The sequence below is a fragment of the Mustela nigripes genome, chromosome 18, assembly GCF_022355385.1.
Source record: "Mustela nigripes isolate SB6536 chromosome 18, MUSNIG.SB6536, whole genome shotgun sequence".
Classification (NCBI taxonomy): Eukaryota; Metazoa; Chordata; class Mammalia; order Carnivora; family Mustelidae; genus Mustela; species Mustela nigripes.
In genome coordinates, this window is record NC_081574.1 from 35,541,407 (window position 1) to 35,562,624 (window position 21,218).

Here is a 21,218-nt window from a genome sequence, read left to right on the forward strand (position 1 = left end):
TTCCCCACAAATTCATATATAGATCCAAAAGAGTTCCAATTAAAATTTCACAAAGTTTTTTTTTTTTTTATTTTTGGGGGGCTATGAGTAGAAATGGAAAAGTTGATTCCAAATTTTACACAGAAATACAAAGACCTAAAATCACCAAATCTATCTTCAGAATAAAGTACAAAATATGAAGACACAATTTACCTAATTTTGTGAATCAGAGTAAGAAGGGCTGGTATTAATGTAAGGCTAGATGTATGGATCAATAAAACACAAAGTATGTGAACTGTTTTTTCAATAAAGATAGCATGGTAATTCAATGGGAAAAGGGTAGTTTTCCAACAAATAGGGCTAGAGATTTTAAAGATATACATATAGAGAAAAAATACGCCCTAATACTTAAAAACAAAAGCTACTCAAAATGTATCATAGGCATACACATCAAAGATAAAATCAGTAAACTTCTAGAAGAAAACTTATGAGAAAGTTTCACAACTTGGAACTGATAAGACACAAAGTACAAAACATGCCACATACTGGGAGAAAATCTGACAAAGGATTTGCATATAGCTTATGTTAAGAATTACTATAACTATATAGTAAAAAAAATCCATCAAACTATGCAAAATACATGAACATTCAAAAAGGAGAAAAAGACATATGAATATCGCACAATCACATGAAACACTGTCTAGAATGATCAGTTATCAGAAAAATATGAATTAAAACTGCAGTGAAATACAAGCATACATTGAAATTACCAAAATGTAAGAGACTAGCAGTAACAAAAGTTGTTAAGAATAAGGAAAAACTGTCCCTCTCATACATAGGTGGTTGGAATGTAAAATATTACAAGAATTTAAAAATGCAGAGTGATACTTTGTTACAAATTTAATAGTACATTTAACATATGACCCAGCAATTCTATTCCTAAAAATAGGGAAAAAAAGACATGTTCTTTAGAAGCAATTTCATAAGACTTGAAACCAAAAACAACCTAAATGTTCATTAATAATAGCATGAATAAACAATGTTATATTCATACAAAGAAATACTACTCCACAATAAATATCAATGAACTATAGATATGTTCAATCATGCAAACCGAATATCAAAAATATAGGCAAAAAAATCTAGAATCAGAAAGGATCTAAAATCTATGATTCATTCATGTGAAGTTCAGTAGTGGGCAAAAATAATGTGTTGTGACTGGATTAGAAGTTTCAGATGCTGATGGGATTGACTCCTCCTTGTCAATGGAGTTATGGGAGAACTGTCTGTGGTAATGTAAATATCCTAATACTTCTTTTATTTACATCTAATTAAGTATAACATAAGTCAAATTAAAAAACAAAACAAAACTCAGTAAGCCAGAAGGAAAATATAAATAAATATAATGAAGACTACCTAGACATATCCTAAACCTTTGTCTGAAACAAAAGAAAGGCAAAGTCACAATGCCTATAAAGACAAATGGATTCTATGGATCTTCTGGCCAGTTGTGGAGCTAACTTGTTTGCTGAAGTTTTCAGTGATAATGAGATTCCTGATGAATTCCATCAGTGGGCTTGGTGGTTTTCTAATATTAAGGAAAGCTTATTGTGGTGGTATTTTACTCACCTACTCCATCAAAAAAGTAAAACTACTTTCCTTCTGCCAGTAGCCGTAACTATAGATAGAAAAATCCCTGGTGGTCAAGAGCAGTTAGTCACTGTAACATTTACTGAGATATGTTCTTAATATATGAGAAAGGGAAGAAATTAGAGATATATTTAGGCAAATGCCTAATGAAATCCTAAAACGTAGGCTTGTCTGACTAACATACGAGGGATCAGTGCATGTTTTTCTAGATTTGAAGATAGGAAGTCACTTGGTCACTTAAGAAGCAACCTCATGCTCTAAGCATCATTGGTCAATGACCACTCTGGTTAATGATACAGACATTAAGGAAGAGAATGTAAAGACTTACCGCAGCTTATTTCAGTAGGTCTTGTTAAAAGACTGAGCAAAAGTCAATTCAAATTGGCCAGCATCCCATCTAGCCAAAGAAGGATCTGAGAAGCTATACAAAATAAAAGACTTTTACAGGCAGAAGGGAGCGGGAACCAGGAAGTTATACTGGCAAAAAGGCATGTTTGTTATTGCAAAGTTATATTCCTTTAGGGGATATCAGGGATCTATCAGGGAATACCTAGTACTGATCAGGTGATTCCTGATTGGCTGGTTTAAGACTCTCTTCTGGGAGAGTTAAAACCAAGTAAGTCTTGGTTTGGTCAACACGGGGCTTACGCCAACTAACTCCTTTGTGGGCTTGTTATCTTGTTTTTAACAGTCTTTACAGCTATAATAAAACAATGGTCTACTCAAGATAAATTCCTGTTTTCCAGTAGATGCCCTTGAAATCCAGTGGGGAAGCAACCATTTCCTTTGGTTCACTGTGACTCCATCCTAGGTTTTTAATGAAGACTAAGAGTGTCCAGGTGATGAAATAGGCCATGCAAGTCAAATCAATCAGTTCACACAAACAGTGCAACCAGGCTACCAGAACAACTGAATCTCCTCTTGTGTCCCAGGAACAATCTCTGAAAAACCATTCAGGAACTGGGCAATGAAATACTCTGAATAAACACTTTTGCAAAAGGTAGACAAAATTCCCTGCAAGCCAAGAGCCAGAAAAAGAAGCCAACCAATAGTTGAATCATTAGGCCATGAAGATTCAGATATTATGCCAGAGAAAATCTAATGAGGAATATGATGGTCTGTTCTTGGGAGAAATTCTTTCTCACTACTGGGCAATAGAAGATCATCTTCAGAAAGATGAAATGTATGCTTTTTTAAAAAATATTTATTTATTTATTTGAGAGAAAGAGAGAGAATCTCTAGTAAGCCCCCCACTGAGCATGGATCTTGACACGTGGCTCCATCCCACAACCCTGAGATCATGACTCGAGCTGGAATCAAGAGTCAGACACTTAATCAACTGAGTCACCCAGGTGTCCTGAAATGTATTCTTAAAAAGAAATTTTAAAAAAGGTAAGTAGACAACCAAGAGTTAACTCCAGTGGAATACACACTTAAGACAGGCAGTATAGTCTTTAAATATGGTAATTTCTAGGGCATCTAGCTGGCTCAGTTGGTGGATAAGGGGATATAGAATATAGATTACCTACTAATAATGATTTCTCCCAAAATAGGCCAATGTATTGGATCTAGGCTTTCTATGATAGCCAAATCACTGTTCTCTTCAAGAAACTGCAGGCTGTTTGGCAGGAAATAGTTAAAATGCATTCAAGGAATTTGCCTATCAAAAGAAACACAGAGTTGACAGTCTTGTATTCATTTCCTATTTGTGCTGTAAGAAAAAATTACCATACTCGGTGGCCTAAAGCTATGTACATGCATTATTTTATAACTCTGGAGATAAAAGTCCAAAAGGGGTCTTATTGGACTAAAATTAAGAATGAAAGCTGTTCATTCTCTGGAAGCTCTAGAGAAAATCTGTTTCCCTACCTTTTCAATCTTCTAGAGGCCACCTGCATTCCTTCTCATGGAATCTTCACTTTCAAAATCAGTAGTACAATATCTCCAAATATCATTCTCATGTCCTCTGACTCTGACCTGCCCCTTGTCATTATTACATTGGATCTGCTTAGATAATAGAGGATAATTAACACTCTTGAAGTCCTTAGCTTGATCATATATTCAAAGTCCCTTTTGCCACGTAAGGCAAAATTAAAGATGGATTGCATATCTAAACCTAAACTGTAGAAAAAATTCCAAATATATTTTGAGAAATACATGTGAATATTTGTGTGTTGCTCTATATTCTATAAAATGCAGAGATCACAACTCTTTGTTTTGGCTTATCCACAACAGTAGCACACCATCATTTCCACAGATCCTAATGATCATAGAGGAGGGCTCTACTCAGTGTGGCAGGATTATCCACAGAAAAGGATCACTGGGGCAATGATGGATATTGGTTACCAATGGTGGGACTTGGGTAAAGTAGGTAAACAACCTAGTATAACAAATTTTAAGAAGGTACACACTCTCAGGTCATGCATTGCTGACTCTGTGTGTTTTGTGGAACTGATGGTTCCACTGGGTTACCTAGGGATCTGAAATATAAAAAAGAATTAGAAACAATCGTTCCCAGAATGAATAGCAAATTATCAATAATTAAAATATTGTTTTTTCCGGGACGCCTGGATGGCTCAGTTGGTTAAGGGTCTGCTTTGGCTCATCATGATCCCAGGGTCTGAGGATAGAGTCCTACAACAGGCTCCCAGCTCAGAAGGGAGCCTGCTACTCCCTCTGCCTGCTGTTCCCCCTTGTTTGTGTGCACACATGCTCTCTCTCTCTCTCTCTTTCTCTGACAAATAAATAAATAAATAATCTTTTAAAAAAATAAATAATTTTTTTCCCCACTAATGACCTTTGGTATATAGCAAAGTGTATAGCTACTATTTTGTATACCATATGGGAAGTTGACCAAATTCATTTTAAATTCATTAGGCAATAATTAGAGCATAGCTTTACTGTTCTTAACTCCCACAGTGATGTGTCTTCTCTGGATTATACTAATTCTTGTAAAATGTGACACACTATTGAGTGTGTAGATATTCTGTCACCATCATAACATTTTTATAATAGCCTTCACTGAAAAACTTTATTGCTTTATGCTGAATGCTATTTAATTTAAATGCAAAGGACTAAAGACAGACTTTACAATCCAAATAATATTCTTGATATGCTAGTATATGAGTCACCAAAAAACGCAGCTAAGTTTCATTGGGGGTAGGCAGAGTTCAGCCACAAGACCACTGAAAGCAGTCCAGGATAATGGGGGAAGAAAGAGTTACCGTTGGCCCTACATCTGATTATGATCTCATGAAACTTCATGTATCTGTGGCCACACACAGCTGATTTCATCCTCTGGCCCTGAATTTCCTTTGATATTCACCGGTTCATTGGAACCAAGAACTTTATTCCATAGTTATGTGAGGTAAAGTTATGATTCTGATATTCTCATTAGAAGTTCTTTATGAAACAATCCAATCTAATTGGGTGGGAAAATCCCTAAAAGTTCCATCATAAACAGACTGGCCTTCAGCACTGGTAAATTCTGCAAACAGAAGGCTGTTCACCCACAAGAAACAGGTATCACCAGCCCACCTACTGCTTCACCTGAACTACTAGCTCATTGGGATCCTCCCTACAAGACTGGTCTCGTGCCAAGAAAACTTGTTTTACTGGAGAAAAAGCATATCTCTGAGCCTTCTACCATACTACTGATAAATTGCTGAAAATTTACAGAAGTAAATGCTGATGAAATAAGCCAAAAAGTGTATTAAAGACATGTACAGACTATTCAAGAATAAAAAAACCCAAAGTAGGTAAAATATCCTCAATTCAAAGAAATATATACACATACCTCAGGACATAGCACATTCACCTATTGGGGTACAGCTTAGAACAATGCAGGCACATGTTCAGCAAGAAATATGTGCAAAAAAAGCCATAATCACATGAGTCTTAATAATAAAGCTTATGTTTTCACTGACATAGATCAATAAATAGATTATACTATTCATAAAATTAACACTAAAAGGAATGAAAACATTTGGACTATAGCTACATTAAAAAATAGATGAACTTTGCAAGCATAATATTGAGTGAAAGGCCAAGTTACCAAATGATATAAATCATGATTGCAATATAAAGGTAGAAAATAGTCAACCAAATGATATTGCATAAGGATCCAAAAAATAGAGGTAAAACTATGTTGAAGAGTAAAGCACTGAAATGATCATCATTAAATTGTGAATGATGGTTGGAAGGAAGGGGCATATGATTGGGATGAGGCATAAAAGGAACTCCTTTGGCAGATATAAGGTTTGTTTGGACCTCAGTGTAAATTATTCAGGTGCTTGCTAAGTATCTATTTGTTATATTCATCATTCATATTTCATGTGTATTATATATCACAATGAAATGATGAGTATGATAATTTTTTTTTGATAAACAAAAGTGGGCAGTGAACTGCCCTATCAGAAGAGCATATATATTTATTTATTCTCATATCAGGGAGATCATATGATAGTTGTCTTTCTCCGCTTGACTTATTTCGCTAAGCATGATACCCTCTAGTTCCATCCATGTTGTCGCAAATACAAGATGGGATTGGGGGGGAGACAAACCATAAGTGACTCTTAATCTCACAAAACAAACTGAGGGTTGCTGGGGAGAGGGGTGTTGGGAGAAGGGGGGTGGGGTTATGGACATTGGGGAGGGTATGTGCTATGGTGAGTGCTGTGAAGTGTGTAAACCTGGTGATTCACAGACCTGTACCCCTGGGGATAAAAATATATTATATGTTTATAAAAAATAAAAAATTGAAAAAAGAACATATATAAAGTATATATTTAAGTATAAGTATATTTTAAGGAATAGAATATAATTCAAAAGGACATTATTTCAGAATAATGAAATGAAATACATGCAAAAAAACAAAACCTTTAATAAACAAAAGGAATGGTAGGCAAAATAAAACAACTATCTCCTGAATAAAATATCTGGAGTACTTTTTTTTTTTTTTTAAAGATTTTATTTATTTATTTTACAGACAGAGATCACAAGTAGGCAGAGAGGCAGGCAGAGAGAGAGAGAGGAGTTAGAAGGCTCCCCGCAGAGCAGAGAGCCCCATGCGGGGCTCGATCCCAGGACCCTGGGATCATGACCTGAGCCGAAGGCAGAGGCTTTAAACCACTGAGCCACCCAGGAGCCCCTGGAGTACTTTTTAATGCAAAGAATACAAATAACAGAAATTAAATATTTTATAAAAATGTCTTGTCAGTTAATTGGGTTTAAATCCTGTTAGTTTGGGGGAAATGTGGCCTAAATATGGTTAAACCTTAGGTATGCATAGTAAAAAAAAAAAAAAATGTAAGGATAATCACTAAAGGGAGACTGAAAGTACATACCTACTGAATCATTGAAAGAAATAGTGGAAGAAAAACAAAACATACAGAGAAAAACAAATGTGGCAAAGTGAACATACAAAATATACATATTTTGAGACAACTAAACTTGTGAAGAATATGTAGTCTAGAGGACGATAAGAAATCATAATATTCAGGGGTGCCTGGGTGGCTTAGTGACTTAAGTGTCCAACTCAGTTTCAGCAGGGGTCATGATCTCACAGTTGTGAGATCAGCTCTGTTATGGGCTCTGTTAGATAGGCATGGAGTCTGCTTAAGATTCTCTATCTTCCTCTCCCTTGACTCTTTCCCACATTCTCAAATGAATAAATAAATAAATAAATAAATGTAACAGGTAAATATAATGGTAAATATACCATTATATTATAACAGGTAAATATAATGAGGTAAATATAACATAACAGGTAAATATAATGAGGTATCCTGGAGATGATCCGGTGACAGAAAGATGCCATTAGGTAAAAACAAATGAAATCTAAATAAATTATGGACTCTAGTTAATTAAAACAATAGGCAAAAAAATCATAATAATGTTTATAGGGACAATCCTATAAATCAAAGACAGAGTGAATAATAAATTAAAACCCAATGAAAATATTGAACTTAATAGTACAGAAAAACTAAAAATATCAGGGAAATACAAATTAAAGAAAGCGAGTGCACAGATACAGATGTATGCCAGACCAGATAGAATTTAAAACAGATATAAACATGAGAGAAAAACAGATTCAGCATTTAAAGGTAAACGTTAAATTTCTAGGAAGATATAAAAATTGTAAATATGTTTACTATATAAAAATCTTCAAATATACAAAGCACGAAATGAGTAAATTATAATGAGAATTAGGCAAATACAACTGTATAGTTGGAGGTATCAGTATTATTTCTTAAGTACTGAGAGCTCGAGCAAATGAAACTAATAAAAATACAAAATATTTGAGTCATTAACTTAAAAATTATAAGAAAGCAGTTATAACAAAATTCAATGATTAGCCATCTTACCGAGCACAAATAAAAAAAAAAAAGTAATAGCAAAAAGCTAAATATAAAAACAATACATCAAGATTTATTATTAATCAAATTCTTTGAAGTCAAGTAAAATAAATAAAGATCCCACAGTTGCAAGAATGGAAATTAGGAGATGAGGAGGTAAACAATACACATGTATTAACTTAGTGAACCAATGCAGTTGCTTTGGAGGAGTTCAGGAGCTGACTGAGGTGATGGTAATAGTATTGACCTTAACCATGTTTATAATACAGAAAAGTGGATATTGCTATTAACGGTTACACAGTGAAGAAAATCTACCTCTTTAATCCATGCTACATTTACTTCTTATTTACTCTTCAAATGCTTTAAATTCATGACAAGCCCATTATCGCATGTCCCAATATCTCCCTTAGATATTTGATAAGTGGTGCATCACTTGGGGGGGAGGTATTTCCGTTTTATATCACATCTATAAGGCTACACAAGAAACACAAAGAAAAATCTTTAGATAAACTATTATGTTTATCACTAACCTCTGTACCACCACAATCACATTGTTCTGGTGGTTCCAAAATTCCATTGCCACAAAGTGAGTGTCTTCCTTGGTAAACCACTTCTGAAGCTATTTGATTCTGAAGACATTCAAATTCAGGCTGTGAAATCATACGTTTAAATTCATCCATGCTGCAACTGCTAAAAAACTTTACACCATGGGAACGTCTAAAAATAAATTACATTCTTCAGATAAATGGAATAAAATCAGTTTCAAAGAAACCCCCCTTCAATAGAATACTATGAATTCTGTGCACTTCAGGTGCACAAGAAGGTGGGGAGAATGTTTTTTCCCCCCCCCTAAGTTTTTTTTTTTAAATACCTGTTAGTTAATATAGAGTATTATTAGTATCATGTGCTTTTATCCTAATGCCAGTCAAAAATAAAAGTGGTAAATTCATATAATAGACATCTAGTACATAGAGGAAGTTAAAATGACATGAGTCAGAATATATTACCAATCTTAACAGTGCTTCACACACAAAAAGCTCTCTTTAAATACATCTTATTTTCATTTTTATTGTCAATATAATTATTAGCATTATAATAAGTAATAGTTAAAATGAAACATTAGGAAATTTATGTAAACTGAAGGAATAAAAGATGACTAATGTGTTAATGAAAAATCAGAGTTATTTAGTCTTTGGTATCAAAATCTATCAATTTAAATATATCAACATAGAGTATATAAAATCTGTAAGTACAAATCCTTATCTTATATTTGTACATTTCTAAGTGTACTGCTTAATGTTTTCTTTAATTTTATAGTAATATAAATCTCAGAGAAATGATACAACATGGTTTAAAGAATAAATTTTGTTTCCTGAAACAGTTAAGAATACTTGCCAAAAATAATCTTAATAACTCTTAAGTATTTTAATGTATAATTCTTACATAGAAATGAATTCTCCTCAGGCAGGCCCTTCAAAATCAGGAAATAGTGATACATTACTAATATCTAATCCTCAAATTCTATTCAAATTTCCCTTTCATCAAAATATTGGCACTTTATAGCAATAGGATCCAGTTCACAATCAATCATTTAGTTCTCAATATCTAAGTTTGTTGCTTAGTTTAATCATCTACATTTGTTCTTACATTTCATGATCTTGAAAAGTTTTATGATTATAGGCTGATTATTTGCTAAAACAAACCTTCTCCTCAATTTAGGATTTAAGGTTATAAATTGTTCTTTCATAACTACACTGAGGTTATCCATCTTTGCAACTTTGTTACAGAATCATTACTGAGTCTGTTTTCATTGCATACTAATGACTCCAATTTTAATTTTGAATCATGTTTTCAAATTATACTAACTGGGTTATAATCCAATTACTACCATTGTTATTTATGGCATTCAAATTGTCCCTGATTTGGCTTTTGGGAGCCACTTCAAACTGGTTTTGTGTCCCTTTGACAAATCTCCATGGTTCTTTGAACGCCTCCTTATATTCTGACATGAGATGTTCCATACTCATGTGATTTTTCTGCCTTAGCCTAGAATCAATCATTTATCCAAGGTAGCCCAGCTCCTTTTAGTGGAGAATAGTATTTTTTAAATTTCTTTTTATTGAAGTGTAGTTGACAATAATATTATATTAGTTTCACCTGTGTAACATAGTGTGACTCAACATTTGTATACATTGCAAGGAAATGACCCTAACCATCTGTCATACAAAAAGTTGTTACACATTATTAACTATATTTCCTATGCTGTACATTATATCCCCATGTCTTATTTATTTGATAACTGGCAGTTTGTACCATTTAATTTCTTTCTCCCATCCCCTCTAAAAATTTCATTCTCCCATCCCCTCCTCTCTGGCAAACACCAGTACACCAGTTTGCTTGCTGTATTTACAGTATGTTTCTGTTTGGGTTTTTTTTTTTTTTAACTTTTTTTTAGATTCCACATATAAGTGAAATCATGGGTATTGTGTCTTTCTCTGATTTATTCACTTAGCATAGTACCTTCTAGGTCCATCTATGTTGCACAAATGGCAAGATCTCATAGTTTTTTATGGCTGATATATGATATATATAAAAAATATTTTCTAACCTATACATTTATCAGGGGACATTTAGCTTGCTTCCTTATCTTGGCTATTGTAAATAATACTGCGATTGAAGGTAGGGGTGCATATATCTTTTCAAATTAGTGTTTTTATTTTCTTCAGATTAAATACCCAGAAGTGGAATTGCAGAATTGTATGGTAGTTCCATTTTTAATTTTTGAGGAACCCCCATACTATATTCCATAATGGCTACCCTATTTTTCATTCCCACAAACACTACATGGAGTTCCCTTTACTCCATATCCTCACCATCACTTGCTACTTCTTATTTTTGATAACAGCCATTCTGACAAGTATGAGGTGATATTTTATTGTGGTTTTTATTTACATTACTCTGGTGATTAATGAAGTTGAGCCTATTTCATGAGTCAGCTGGCCATTTGTAAGTCTTCTTTGGAGAAATGTCTATTTGGGTTCTCTGTCAATTTTTAATGGAATTATTTGTGTTCTTAGTTTTGTGTAAATTCTTTATATATTCTGGATATTAACCCCTTATTAGGTATATCACTTGCAAATACCTTCTTTCATTCAGTAGGTTACCTTTTCGTTTTATTGTTTTACTTCACTGCGCAAAAGCTTTTTTTAGTTTGATGTAGTCCCATTTCTTTATTTTTGCTTTTATTGTCCTTTAATGACCAGACATATCCAAAAAATATTGCTCAGACCAATGTTCAAAGTTTACTCCTACGTTTTCCTCTGAGAGTTTTATAACTTCCATTCTTACAATTAAGTCTTTAAATACATTGACTTTATTTTTGTAAATGAAATAAGAAATTCAAGTTTCATTGTTTTGCATGTAGTTGTCCAGTCTTCCCAATATCATCTATTGAAGAGACTCTCTTTCTTCACCGAATTTTTTGCCTACTTTGTTGAAGGCTAATTGACCATTTAAGTGTGAGTTTATTTCTGAACTCTATTCCACTGATCTCTGTGTTCATTTTTGTGCTAACTCTTGTTTTGGTTTGGTTTGGTTTGGTTTGAGGCGCAAGGATTTTCATCAAGATTTATTCATAAAGGTTTAATACTGGAAACAACTCCAATGTCCATCCACTAAACAGTAAATATACAAATTGTGGTGTTTTTTTTTTTTTTCCACACAATAGAATACTAGCCAGTGGGGCACCTGGGTGGCTCAGTAGGGATTAAAGCTTCTGCCTTCAGTTTATGTCATGATCCTGGTGTTCAGGGATCCAGCCCCATCAGGCTCTCTGCTCAGCGGGGAGCCTGCTTCCTCCTCTCTCTCTGCCTGCCTCTCTGCCTACTTGTGATATCTGTCAAATAAATAAATAAATAATCTTAAAAAAAAAGAATACTAGCCAGCAATAAAAAGGAATGAATTTCTGATGCATACAATAACATTCTGTTGAGCAAAGGAAGTCAGATGTGAATATTGCCTATTGTGTATACAAATTCCTGGAACATATGAGACTAATCTAATGTGACAGAAATTGGTGAAGCATTTGCTTTGGGGGGAGGGTTGACTTGAAAAATACACCAAGAATTTCAGAGGTATTGGGAGGTATTCTTATCCTGATTGGGATGGTATTTGTGAAGATGTATATGTTAAAAATGCATCAAAATGTTCAGGTAAAATATGAACACTTATTTTAATGTAAATTGAAACTCAATAAAAAATAATCCTAAAGAAAATGCACCAGGTGTCCTAATTACCAACATTGCACTGTTTTGATCACTATGGCTTTGTGATAGAGTTTGAAATCAGGGAGTATGATACAGTTTTATTTGTTCTCAAGATTTCTTTGACTGTTTAGGGTCTTTTGTGGTTCTATATATATTTAGGATTATTTGTTCTAGCTCTGTGAAAAATGTCATGGATATTTTGATAGGGATTGCACTGAATCTGTAAATGCAGTTGTATGGACGTTTTAACAATTTTAATTCTCTCAATCAATGAGCATGGAATATCTTTCCTTTTTTTGTGTGTTGTCTTCAATTTCTTTCATCAAGGTTTCTCTTCTTGAAAGTATAGCTACAGGCTTATTGATTTTATCATTTCAAGACATCTGCTTTAAGTTCCTCTTTTCTAATTTTAAGTGTGTATTTCATTTATTTCCACTTATCTTTATTATTTACTTTCTTCTACTAAATTTAAATTGATTTGCATTTGACTTCTAGTTTCATACTCTTGTGGTTGGAAAAGATGCTTGATAGAATTTAAATCTTCTTAAATGTATTTATTCTTGTTTTGTGACTTAATGTGACCTATCCTGGAGAATATTCCATGTGTACTTGAAAAGAATGTGCACTCTGCCAATTTTAGATGGAAAGCTCTGTATATATCGATTAAATTAATCTGGATAATGTGTCATTTAAGGTCAATGTTTCTTTATTGATTTTCTGTCTGGTTGATCTATCCATTGATATAGGTGGGGCATTGAAGTTTCTTCTTATTATTTTATTACTGTCAATATCTCCCTTTGTGTCTGCTAAGACACACTTCATGTATTTATGTGCCCCTATTTTTTTTAAGATTTTATTTATTATTTATTTGACAGACAGAGATCACAAGTAGGCAGAGAGGCAGGCAAGAGAGAGAGGGGGAAGCAGGCTCCCTGCCGAGCAGAGAGGTCGATGCGGGGTTCAATCCCAGGACCTTGGGATCATGACCTGAGCTGAATACAGAGGCTTTAACCCACTGAGCCACCCAGGTGCCCCTAGGTGCCCCTATGTTAAGTGTATAGATATTTACAAGTGTTACATCATCTTGTTGGAGTGATTCCTTTATCATCATGCAATGGCCTTTTTTGGTCTCTTATTTCAGCCTCTGTTTTAAAATCTGTTTTGTCTGATAGAAGTATTGCTACCTCAACTTTCTTTTCATTTCCATCTGCATGGGATATCTTTTGTCCATCCCTTCACTTTCATTCTGTGTGTCTTTATATTTGATTCTATTGTAGGTAGCACATATACTCTTGTTTCTGTCCACTTAAACACCGTATGTCTTTTGGCTGGGGAATTCAGTCAATTTGTATATTTAAATTATTGATAAGATATGTACCTACTGCCGTCTTATTAATTGTTTTCTTATTGTTTTTGTGGTTCTGTTTCCTTCTTCTCTTGGTGTATTCTGTTGGTATTTGGCGACCTCCCTTAGTGTTATGTTTAAGTTCCTTAATTTTTTGTGTAACTATTCGTATTTGTTTTGTGTTTACCATGTAATATGTAATTTCATATGTAAATTATATGAATATTGCAGTCTATTTCAAGTTGATGGTTGCTTAAGTGTGTTCCAAAAGTGCTACATTTATACTTCCCCTATGTTTTGTTTTTAATATCATATTTGACATCTTATTTTGTGTATACCTTGACTATTATAGGTAGATGATTGTCTAGTTTTGTCTTTCAGCCGTCCACTAGTTACATAGGTGATTGACCTGCTGCCTTTACTATATGTTTACCTTTACCCGTGAGATTAATTTCATTCATAATTTTCTTATTTCTAATTATGGTCTCTTCTATTCCATTGATAGAACTCCCTTAACATTTCTTGTGTGACCTGTTTGGTTTTGATGAACTCCTTGAGCTTTGCTTGTCTGAGAAACTCCTCAACTCTTCTTAAAATCTGAGGGACAATCTTGATGGTACCATTTTTTTTTTTTAATGTAAGTATTCCTTTCATCAATTTGAATATATCATGCTACTACATTCTGGCCTATAAATTTTTTGCTGAAAAACAGCTGATAATCCTATGGAAATTCGCTTATACCTGTTTCTTTTCTTGCTGTTTTTAAGATTCTCTGTTGATGTTTAAACGTTGACACTTTGATTATAATGTGTCTTTGCTCTCTTTGGGCCCATCTTATTTCAGACACTGCTTCCTAAGAACTTGGATCTCCTTCACCAGATTAGGTAAGGTATCAGACATTATTTCTTTAGATGGGTTATCTGATCTTTCCTCTTTCTCTTCTCCTTCTGGTGAACCTCTGATATGAATGCCAGTATGCCTGATGTTACCCTAGAAGTCCCTTAAAATATCCTTGACTTTTTTTTAATTATTTTTTTCTTTTTGCTTCTCTGGGTGCTTTTCATTATCGAGTCTTCCAGACTGCTTATCCAGTCTTCTGCATCATCTAATCTGCTGTTGATTACCTCTAGTGTGTGTGTTTTTTTAAATTTCATTATCGTATTCTTCAGCTTGATGGGTTCTTTTTTTATATTTTCTATGTCTTTGTTGAAGTTCGCACTGTGATCGGTCTTCTTATGGTTTGGTGACCAACTTTATGACCATTACTTTGAACTTTACCTCCATTTCATTCTTTTTGTCAGATTTTATCTTGTTCTTTCATTTGCAACATCTGGTGCCTATTTTGCTTCCTTCTGTTTGTTTCTATGTACTGGGTAGTTATGTCTTGCAAGAGTGGCTTTAAGCAGAAGGTGGTCCTGTAGAGCCCAGTAATGTAAACCCACCTAGACACATGCTCCAGGCCTGCCCCCTGTATGGACTGTGTGCAATCTCCTGTTCTGGTGATGCTATGACTGATACAGACTTTCTGGTGAGTGGGGCTGTCTCTCAAGGCACCTGTGAGGTGCAGCCACAACTGCTCCAGGCACACCAGCGAACAGGGCAGGCCCTTGGCCCACCTGAGAGTCCTGGCCATGACTCCTACAGGCCATTATGTGGGGCCTTTGGGAGCAGCTCTAGTGCTAGCTGATGGTACCCACTTGATATGGCAGGACTGGGGGTAGGTTGCTTAGATGGGGCTCTTTATTGCCCAAGTGTGCGTAGCAAGAGTGGCAGGACGGAGGAACACTGTATTGCAAGCTGCTAAGAGATTAGATCTTAAAAGTTCTTATCACAAGAAAAAAAATCACATATGTTATTCTTTATGGTGACAAATGTCAACTAGTTTTCCGTCCCTTTGACTCTTTCCTCTCCTTCTGGGAGCCCTATAACGTGAATATTGGTTTGCTTAATTTGTCCAGTAAGCCCCTTAATTATCTTCATTTTTATTATTCTCTTCTTCTTTTTGATGCTCTGCTTGTGAGTTCCACTATCCTGTTCTCGAGTTCACTGATCTTTTCTTGTTCTTCATCTAGTCTACTGTTGAATCCCTCTAATAAATTTTCAGTATGGTCATTGTCTTCTTCGGTTCCATGACTTCTTTGGGTGCTTTCTTATATTTTGTAACTCTTTGTTGATATTCTCACCTTGATCTTTTCTTCTCCTCTTAAACTTGGTGAGCATCTTTATCACCATGACTTCCCATTCATTTGGTAGATTACTTAGCCTCTGTATCACTGAAGTCCTTCCCTGAGGTTTTCCCACCTTCTTTTGCTTAGAACATATTCCTTTGTCTTTTCATTCTGTTTTATTCTCTGTTCATTGCTAGGTATTAGATTAAACAGCCATCTCTTCCAGTTTTGAAGGGGTGCCCTTGCTTTGAACCTTGCACTTCAACCTTGTCCTAAATCTTGGTTGTCTCAAACTATTATGATTGTCCAAGCAGCACTAAATTTAGTTTTTAGCTCCAACGGTTGAAGGATGTACCAAGGCCTTTCATTGACTCAAAAGGAGGACCTCAATCAGCACATAAGTTCAGGGTTATTGGAAGACAGACCGTCAAGCAACAAATTTTTAAAGTATGAAAATGTACACAAGTGATAGGGACCACAAACATACATCCCGATGACCAACATAGCCATGAGATATAGAGGTGTCCATTGGGCATCATTTTCAAAAATTGGGGCACCAGGTGATTATAAAAGTTCCTTTCCCTGACATCCCAGAGATCTGTTGTGAGGCATAGTGAGGGCACAAAATGGCATAAGATTTCATTTCCAGGGAGTCAAGATGGTGGAGAAGTGGCAGGCTGAGATTACTTCAACTAGCTGGAGATCAGCTAGATAGCTTATCTAAAGATTGCAAACACCTGAAAATCCATCGGCAGATCGAAGAGAGGAAGAACAGCAATTCTGGAAACAGAAAAACAACCACTTTCTGAAAGGTAGGACCGGCGGAGAAGTGAATCCAAAGCGACGGGAAGATAGACCCCGGGGGTAGGGGCCGGCTCCCGGCAAGCGGCGGAGCAACGGTGCACAAAATCAGGACTTTTAAAAGTCTGTTCCGCTGAGGGACATCGCTCCAGAGGCTAAACCGGGGCGAAGCCCACGCGGGGTCAGCGTGGCCTCAGGTCCCGCAGGGTCACAGAAGGATCGGGGGTGTCTGAGTGTCGCAGAGCTTGCGGGTATTGGAACGTGAAAGCTGGCTAGAGAGACAGAGCTGACAGTAAGCTAGCAGCTCGGGGTTACCTTGAACCGGTCGCAGGCTCAGTGAGCTCGGAGCGCGGCCGGAGGTCAGGCAGACGGGAGTAACTGGGCGCGGTTCTCTGAGGGCGCACTGAGGAGTGGGGCCCTGGGCTCTCGGCTCCTCCAGGCCGGAGACCAGGAGGCCGCCATTTGTATTCCCATCCTCCGGAACTCTACGGAAAGCATTCAGGGAACAAAAGCTCCTGAACGCAAACCCCAGCAGATTACTCACCCCGGCCCCTGGTAAGGGTGGTGCAATTCCGCCTGGGGCAAAGACACTTGAGAATCACTAACCCAGGCCCCTCCCCCAGAAGATCAATAAGAAATCCAGCCTAGACCAAGTTCACCTACCAAGGAGTGTGGTTTCAATACCAAGGAGAGCAGCAGAATTCCAGAGGAGGAGAAAGCAAAGCACGGAACTCATGGCTTTTTCCCTGTGATATATTTTAGTCTGGCAGTTAATTTAATTTTTTCCTTTTCATTTTTTGTTTTTTATCTCGCCTTCTGGTAAATTTTTTTTTGTTTTTTTTAACGTTTACCTTTTTCTTTTTTAACGTTTTTTAACTAGTTTATCCAATATATATATTTTTTCTTTTTTATATTTTTCTTATTTGTTTTCTTTTTTTTAATTCTTTTTTCTTTTTTCTTTTTTTTTTCTTTCTTCCTTTTTGAACCTCTTTTTATCCCCTTTCTCCCCCCTCACGATTTGGGATCTCTTCTAATTTGGTTAAAGCATATTTTCCTGGGGTTGTTGCCACCCTTTTAGTATTTTCCTTGCTCCTTCATATACTCCTATCTGGACAAAATGACAAGACGGAAAAATTCAACACACAAAAAAGAACAAGAGGCAGTACCGAAGGCTAGGGACCTAATCAATACAGACATTGGTAATATGTCAGATCTAGAGTTCAGAATGACAATTCTCAAGGTTCTAATCGGGCTCGAAAAAGGCATGGAAGATATTAGAGAAACCCTCTCGAGAGATATAAAAGCCGTTTCTGGAGAAATAAAAGAACTAAAATCTAACCAAGTTGAAATCAAAAAAGCTATTAATGGGGTGCAATCAAAAATGGAGGCTCTCAAGCTAGGATAAATGAGGCAGAAAAAAGAATTAGTGATATAGAAGACCAAATGACAGAGAATAAAGAAGCTGAGCAAAAGAGGGACAAAAATCCAATGGACCACGAGGGGAGAATTCGAGAGATAAGTGACACCATAAGACAAAACAACATTAGAATAATTGGGATTCCACAAGAAGAAGAAAGAGAGAGGGGAGCAGAAGGTATACTGGAGAGAATTATTGGGGAGAATTTCTCCAATATGGCAAAGGGAACGAGCATCAAAATTCAGGAGGTTCAGAGAATGCCCCTCAAAATCAATAAGAATAGGCCCACACCCCGTCACCTAATAGTAAAATTTACAAGTCTCAGTGACAAAGAGGAAATATTGAGAGCAGCTCAGGAAAAGAAGTCTGTAACATACAATGGTAAAAATATTAGATTGGCAGCTGACTTATCCACAGAGACCTGGCAGGCCAGAAAGAGCTGGCATGATATTTTCAGCACTAAACGAGAAAACCATGCAGCCAAGAATACTATATCCAGCTAGGCTATCATTGAAAATAGAAGGAGAGATTAAAAGCTTCCAGGACAAACAAAAACTGAGAGAATTTGCAAACACCAAACCAGCTCTACAGGAAATATTGAAATGGGTTCTATAAGCAAAGAGAGAGCCTACAAGTGGTAGATCAGAAAGGAACAGAGACCATATACAGTAACAGTCACCTTACAGGCAATACAATGGCACTAAATTCATATCTCTCAATAGTTACCCTGAATGTGAATGGGCTAAATGCCCCTGTCAAAAGACACAGGTTATCAGAATGGATACAAAAACAAAACCCATCTATATGTTGCCTCCATGAAACTCATTTTAAGGCCGAAGACACCTCCAGATTTAAAGTGAGGGGGTGGAAAAGAATTTACCATGCTAATGGACATCAGAAGAAAGCAGGAGTGGCAATCCTTATATGAGATCAATTAGATTTTAAGCCAAAGACTATAACAAGAGATGAGGAAGGACACTATATCATAATCAAAGGGTCTGTCCAACAAGAAGATTTAACAATTTTAAATATTTATGCCCCCAACGTGGGAGCAGCCAACTATATAAACTAATTAATAACAAAACCAAAGAAACACATCAACAATAATACAATAATAGTAGGGGACTTTAACACTCCCCTCACTGAAATGGACAGATCATCCAAGCAAAAGATCAGCAAGGAAATAAAGGCCTTAAACGACACACTGGACCAGATGGACATCACAGATATATTCAGAACATTTCATCCCAAAGCAACAGAATACACATTCTTCTCTAGTGCACATGGAATATTCTCCAGAATAGATCACATCTTCGATCCTAAATCAGGACTCAACCAGTATCAAAAGATTGGGATAATTTCCTGCATATTTTCAGACCTCAATGCTCTAAAGCTAGAACTCAACCACAAAAGGAAGTTTAAAAAGAACCCAAATACATGGAGACTAAACAGCATCCTTCTAAAGAATGAATGGGTCAACCGGGAAATTAAAGAATTGAAAAAAATCAAGGGAACAAATGACAATGAAAATACAATGGTTCAAAATCTGTGGGACACAACAAAGGCAGTCCTGAGAGGAAAATATGTAGCGGTACAAGACTTTCTCAAGAAACAAGAAAGTTCTCAGGTACACAAGCTAACCCTACACCTAAAGGAGCTGGAGAAAGAACAAGAAAGAAACCCTAAGCCCAGCAGGAGAAGAGAAATCATAAAGATCAGAGCAGAAATCAATGAAATAGAAACCAAAAAGACAATAGAGCAAATCAACGAAACTAGGAGCTGGTTCTTTGAAAGAATTAATAAAATTGAAAAACCCCTGGCCAGACTTATCAAAAAGAAAAGATAAACGACCCAAATAATTAAAATCATGAATGAAAGAGGAGAGATCACAATTAACACCAAAGAAATACAAAGTATTATAAGGACATACTATGAGCAACTCTACGCCAACAAATTTGACAATCTGGAAGAAATGGATCCATCTTAGAAACATATAAACTACCACAACTGAACCAGGAAGAAGTAAAAAGCCTGAACAGACCAATAACCAGTGTGAGATTGAAACACTCATCAAAAATCTCCAAACAAACAAAAGCCCCGGGCCTGATGGCCTCCCGGGGGAATTCTACCAAACATTTAAAGAAGAACTAATTCCTATTCTCCTGAAACTGTTCCAAAAAATAGAAATGGAAGGAAAACTTCCAAACTCATTTTATGAGGTCAGCATCACCTTGATCCCAAAACCAGACAAGGATCCCATCAAAATAGAGAACTATAGACTAATATCCTTGATGAACACAGATGCGAAAATACTCAACAAAATACTAGCCAATAGGATTCAACAGTACATTAAAAGGATTATACACCACGACCAAGTGGGATTTATCCCAGGGCTGCAAGGTTGGTTCAACATCCGCAAATCAGTCAATGTGATACAACACATCAATAAAAGAAAGAACACGAACCATATGATACTCTCAATAGATGCTGAAAAAGCATTTGACAAAGTACAGCATCCCTTCCTGATCAAAACTCTTCAAAGTGTGGGGATAGAGGGCACATACCTCAATATCATCAAAGCCATCTATGAAAAACCCACCGCAAATATCATTCTCAATGGAGAAAAACTGAAAGCTTTTCCGCTAAGGTCAGGAACACGGCAGGGATGTCCATTATCACCACTGCTATTCAACATAGTACTAGAGGTCCTAGCCTCAGCAATCAGACAACAAAAGGAAATTAAAGCATCCAAATCGGCAAAGAAGAAGTCAAATTATCACTCTTCACAGATGATATGATACTATATGTGGAAAACCCAAAAGACTCCACTCCAAAACTCCTAGAACTTATACAGGAATTCAGTAAAGTGTCAGGATATAAAATCAATGCACAGAAATCAGTTGCATTTCTCTACACCAACAGCAAGACAGAAGAAAGAGAAATTAAGGAGTCAATCCCATTTACAATTGCACCCAAAACCATAAGATACCTAGGAATAAACCTAACCAAAGAGACACAGAATCTATACTCAGAAAACTATAAAGTACTCATGAAAGAAATTGAGGAAATCACAAAGAAATGGAAAAATGTTCCATGCTCCTGGATTGGAAGAATAAATATTGTGAAAATATCTATGCTACCTAAAGCAATCTACACATTTAATGCAATTCCTATCAAAGTACCATCCATCTTTTTAAAGAAATGGAACAAATAATTCTAAAATTTATATGGAACCAG

At 35.9% G+C, this 21,218-nt stretch overlaps 1 protein-coding gene across 1 annotated transcript in view; it reads right to left on the reverse strand.

Annotated features, from left to right (window-relative positions):
- Positions 1 to 21,218, reverse strand: part of LOC132006452 (A disintegrin and metallopeptidase domain 3-like) — an 85,850-nt gene that overhangs the window by 20,261 nt on the left and 44,371 nt on the right. The window contains exon 11 of the mRNA XM_059384220.1: positions 8,516 to 8,702. Within this exon, the coding sequence (XP_059240203.1) occupies positions 8,516 to 8,702 (187 nt within the window). The remainder of the gene's footprint in view (positions 1 to 8,515; positions 8,703 to 21,218) is intronic.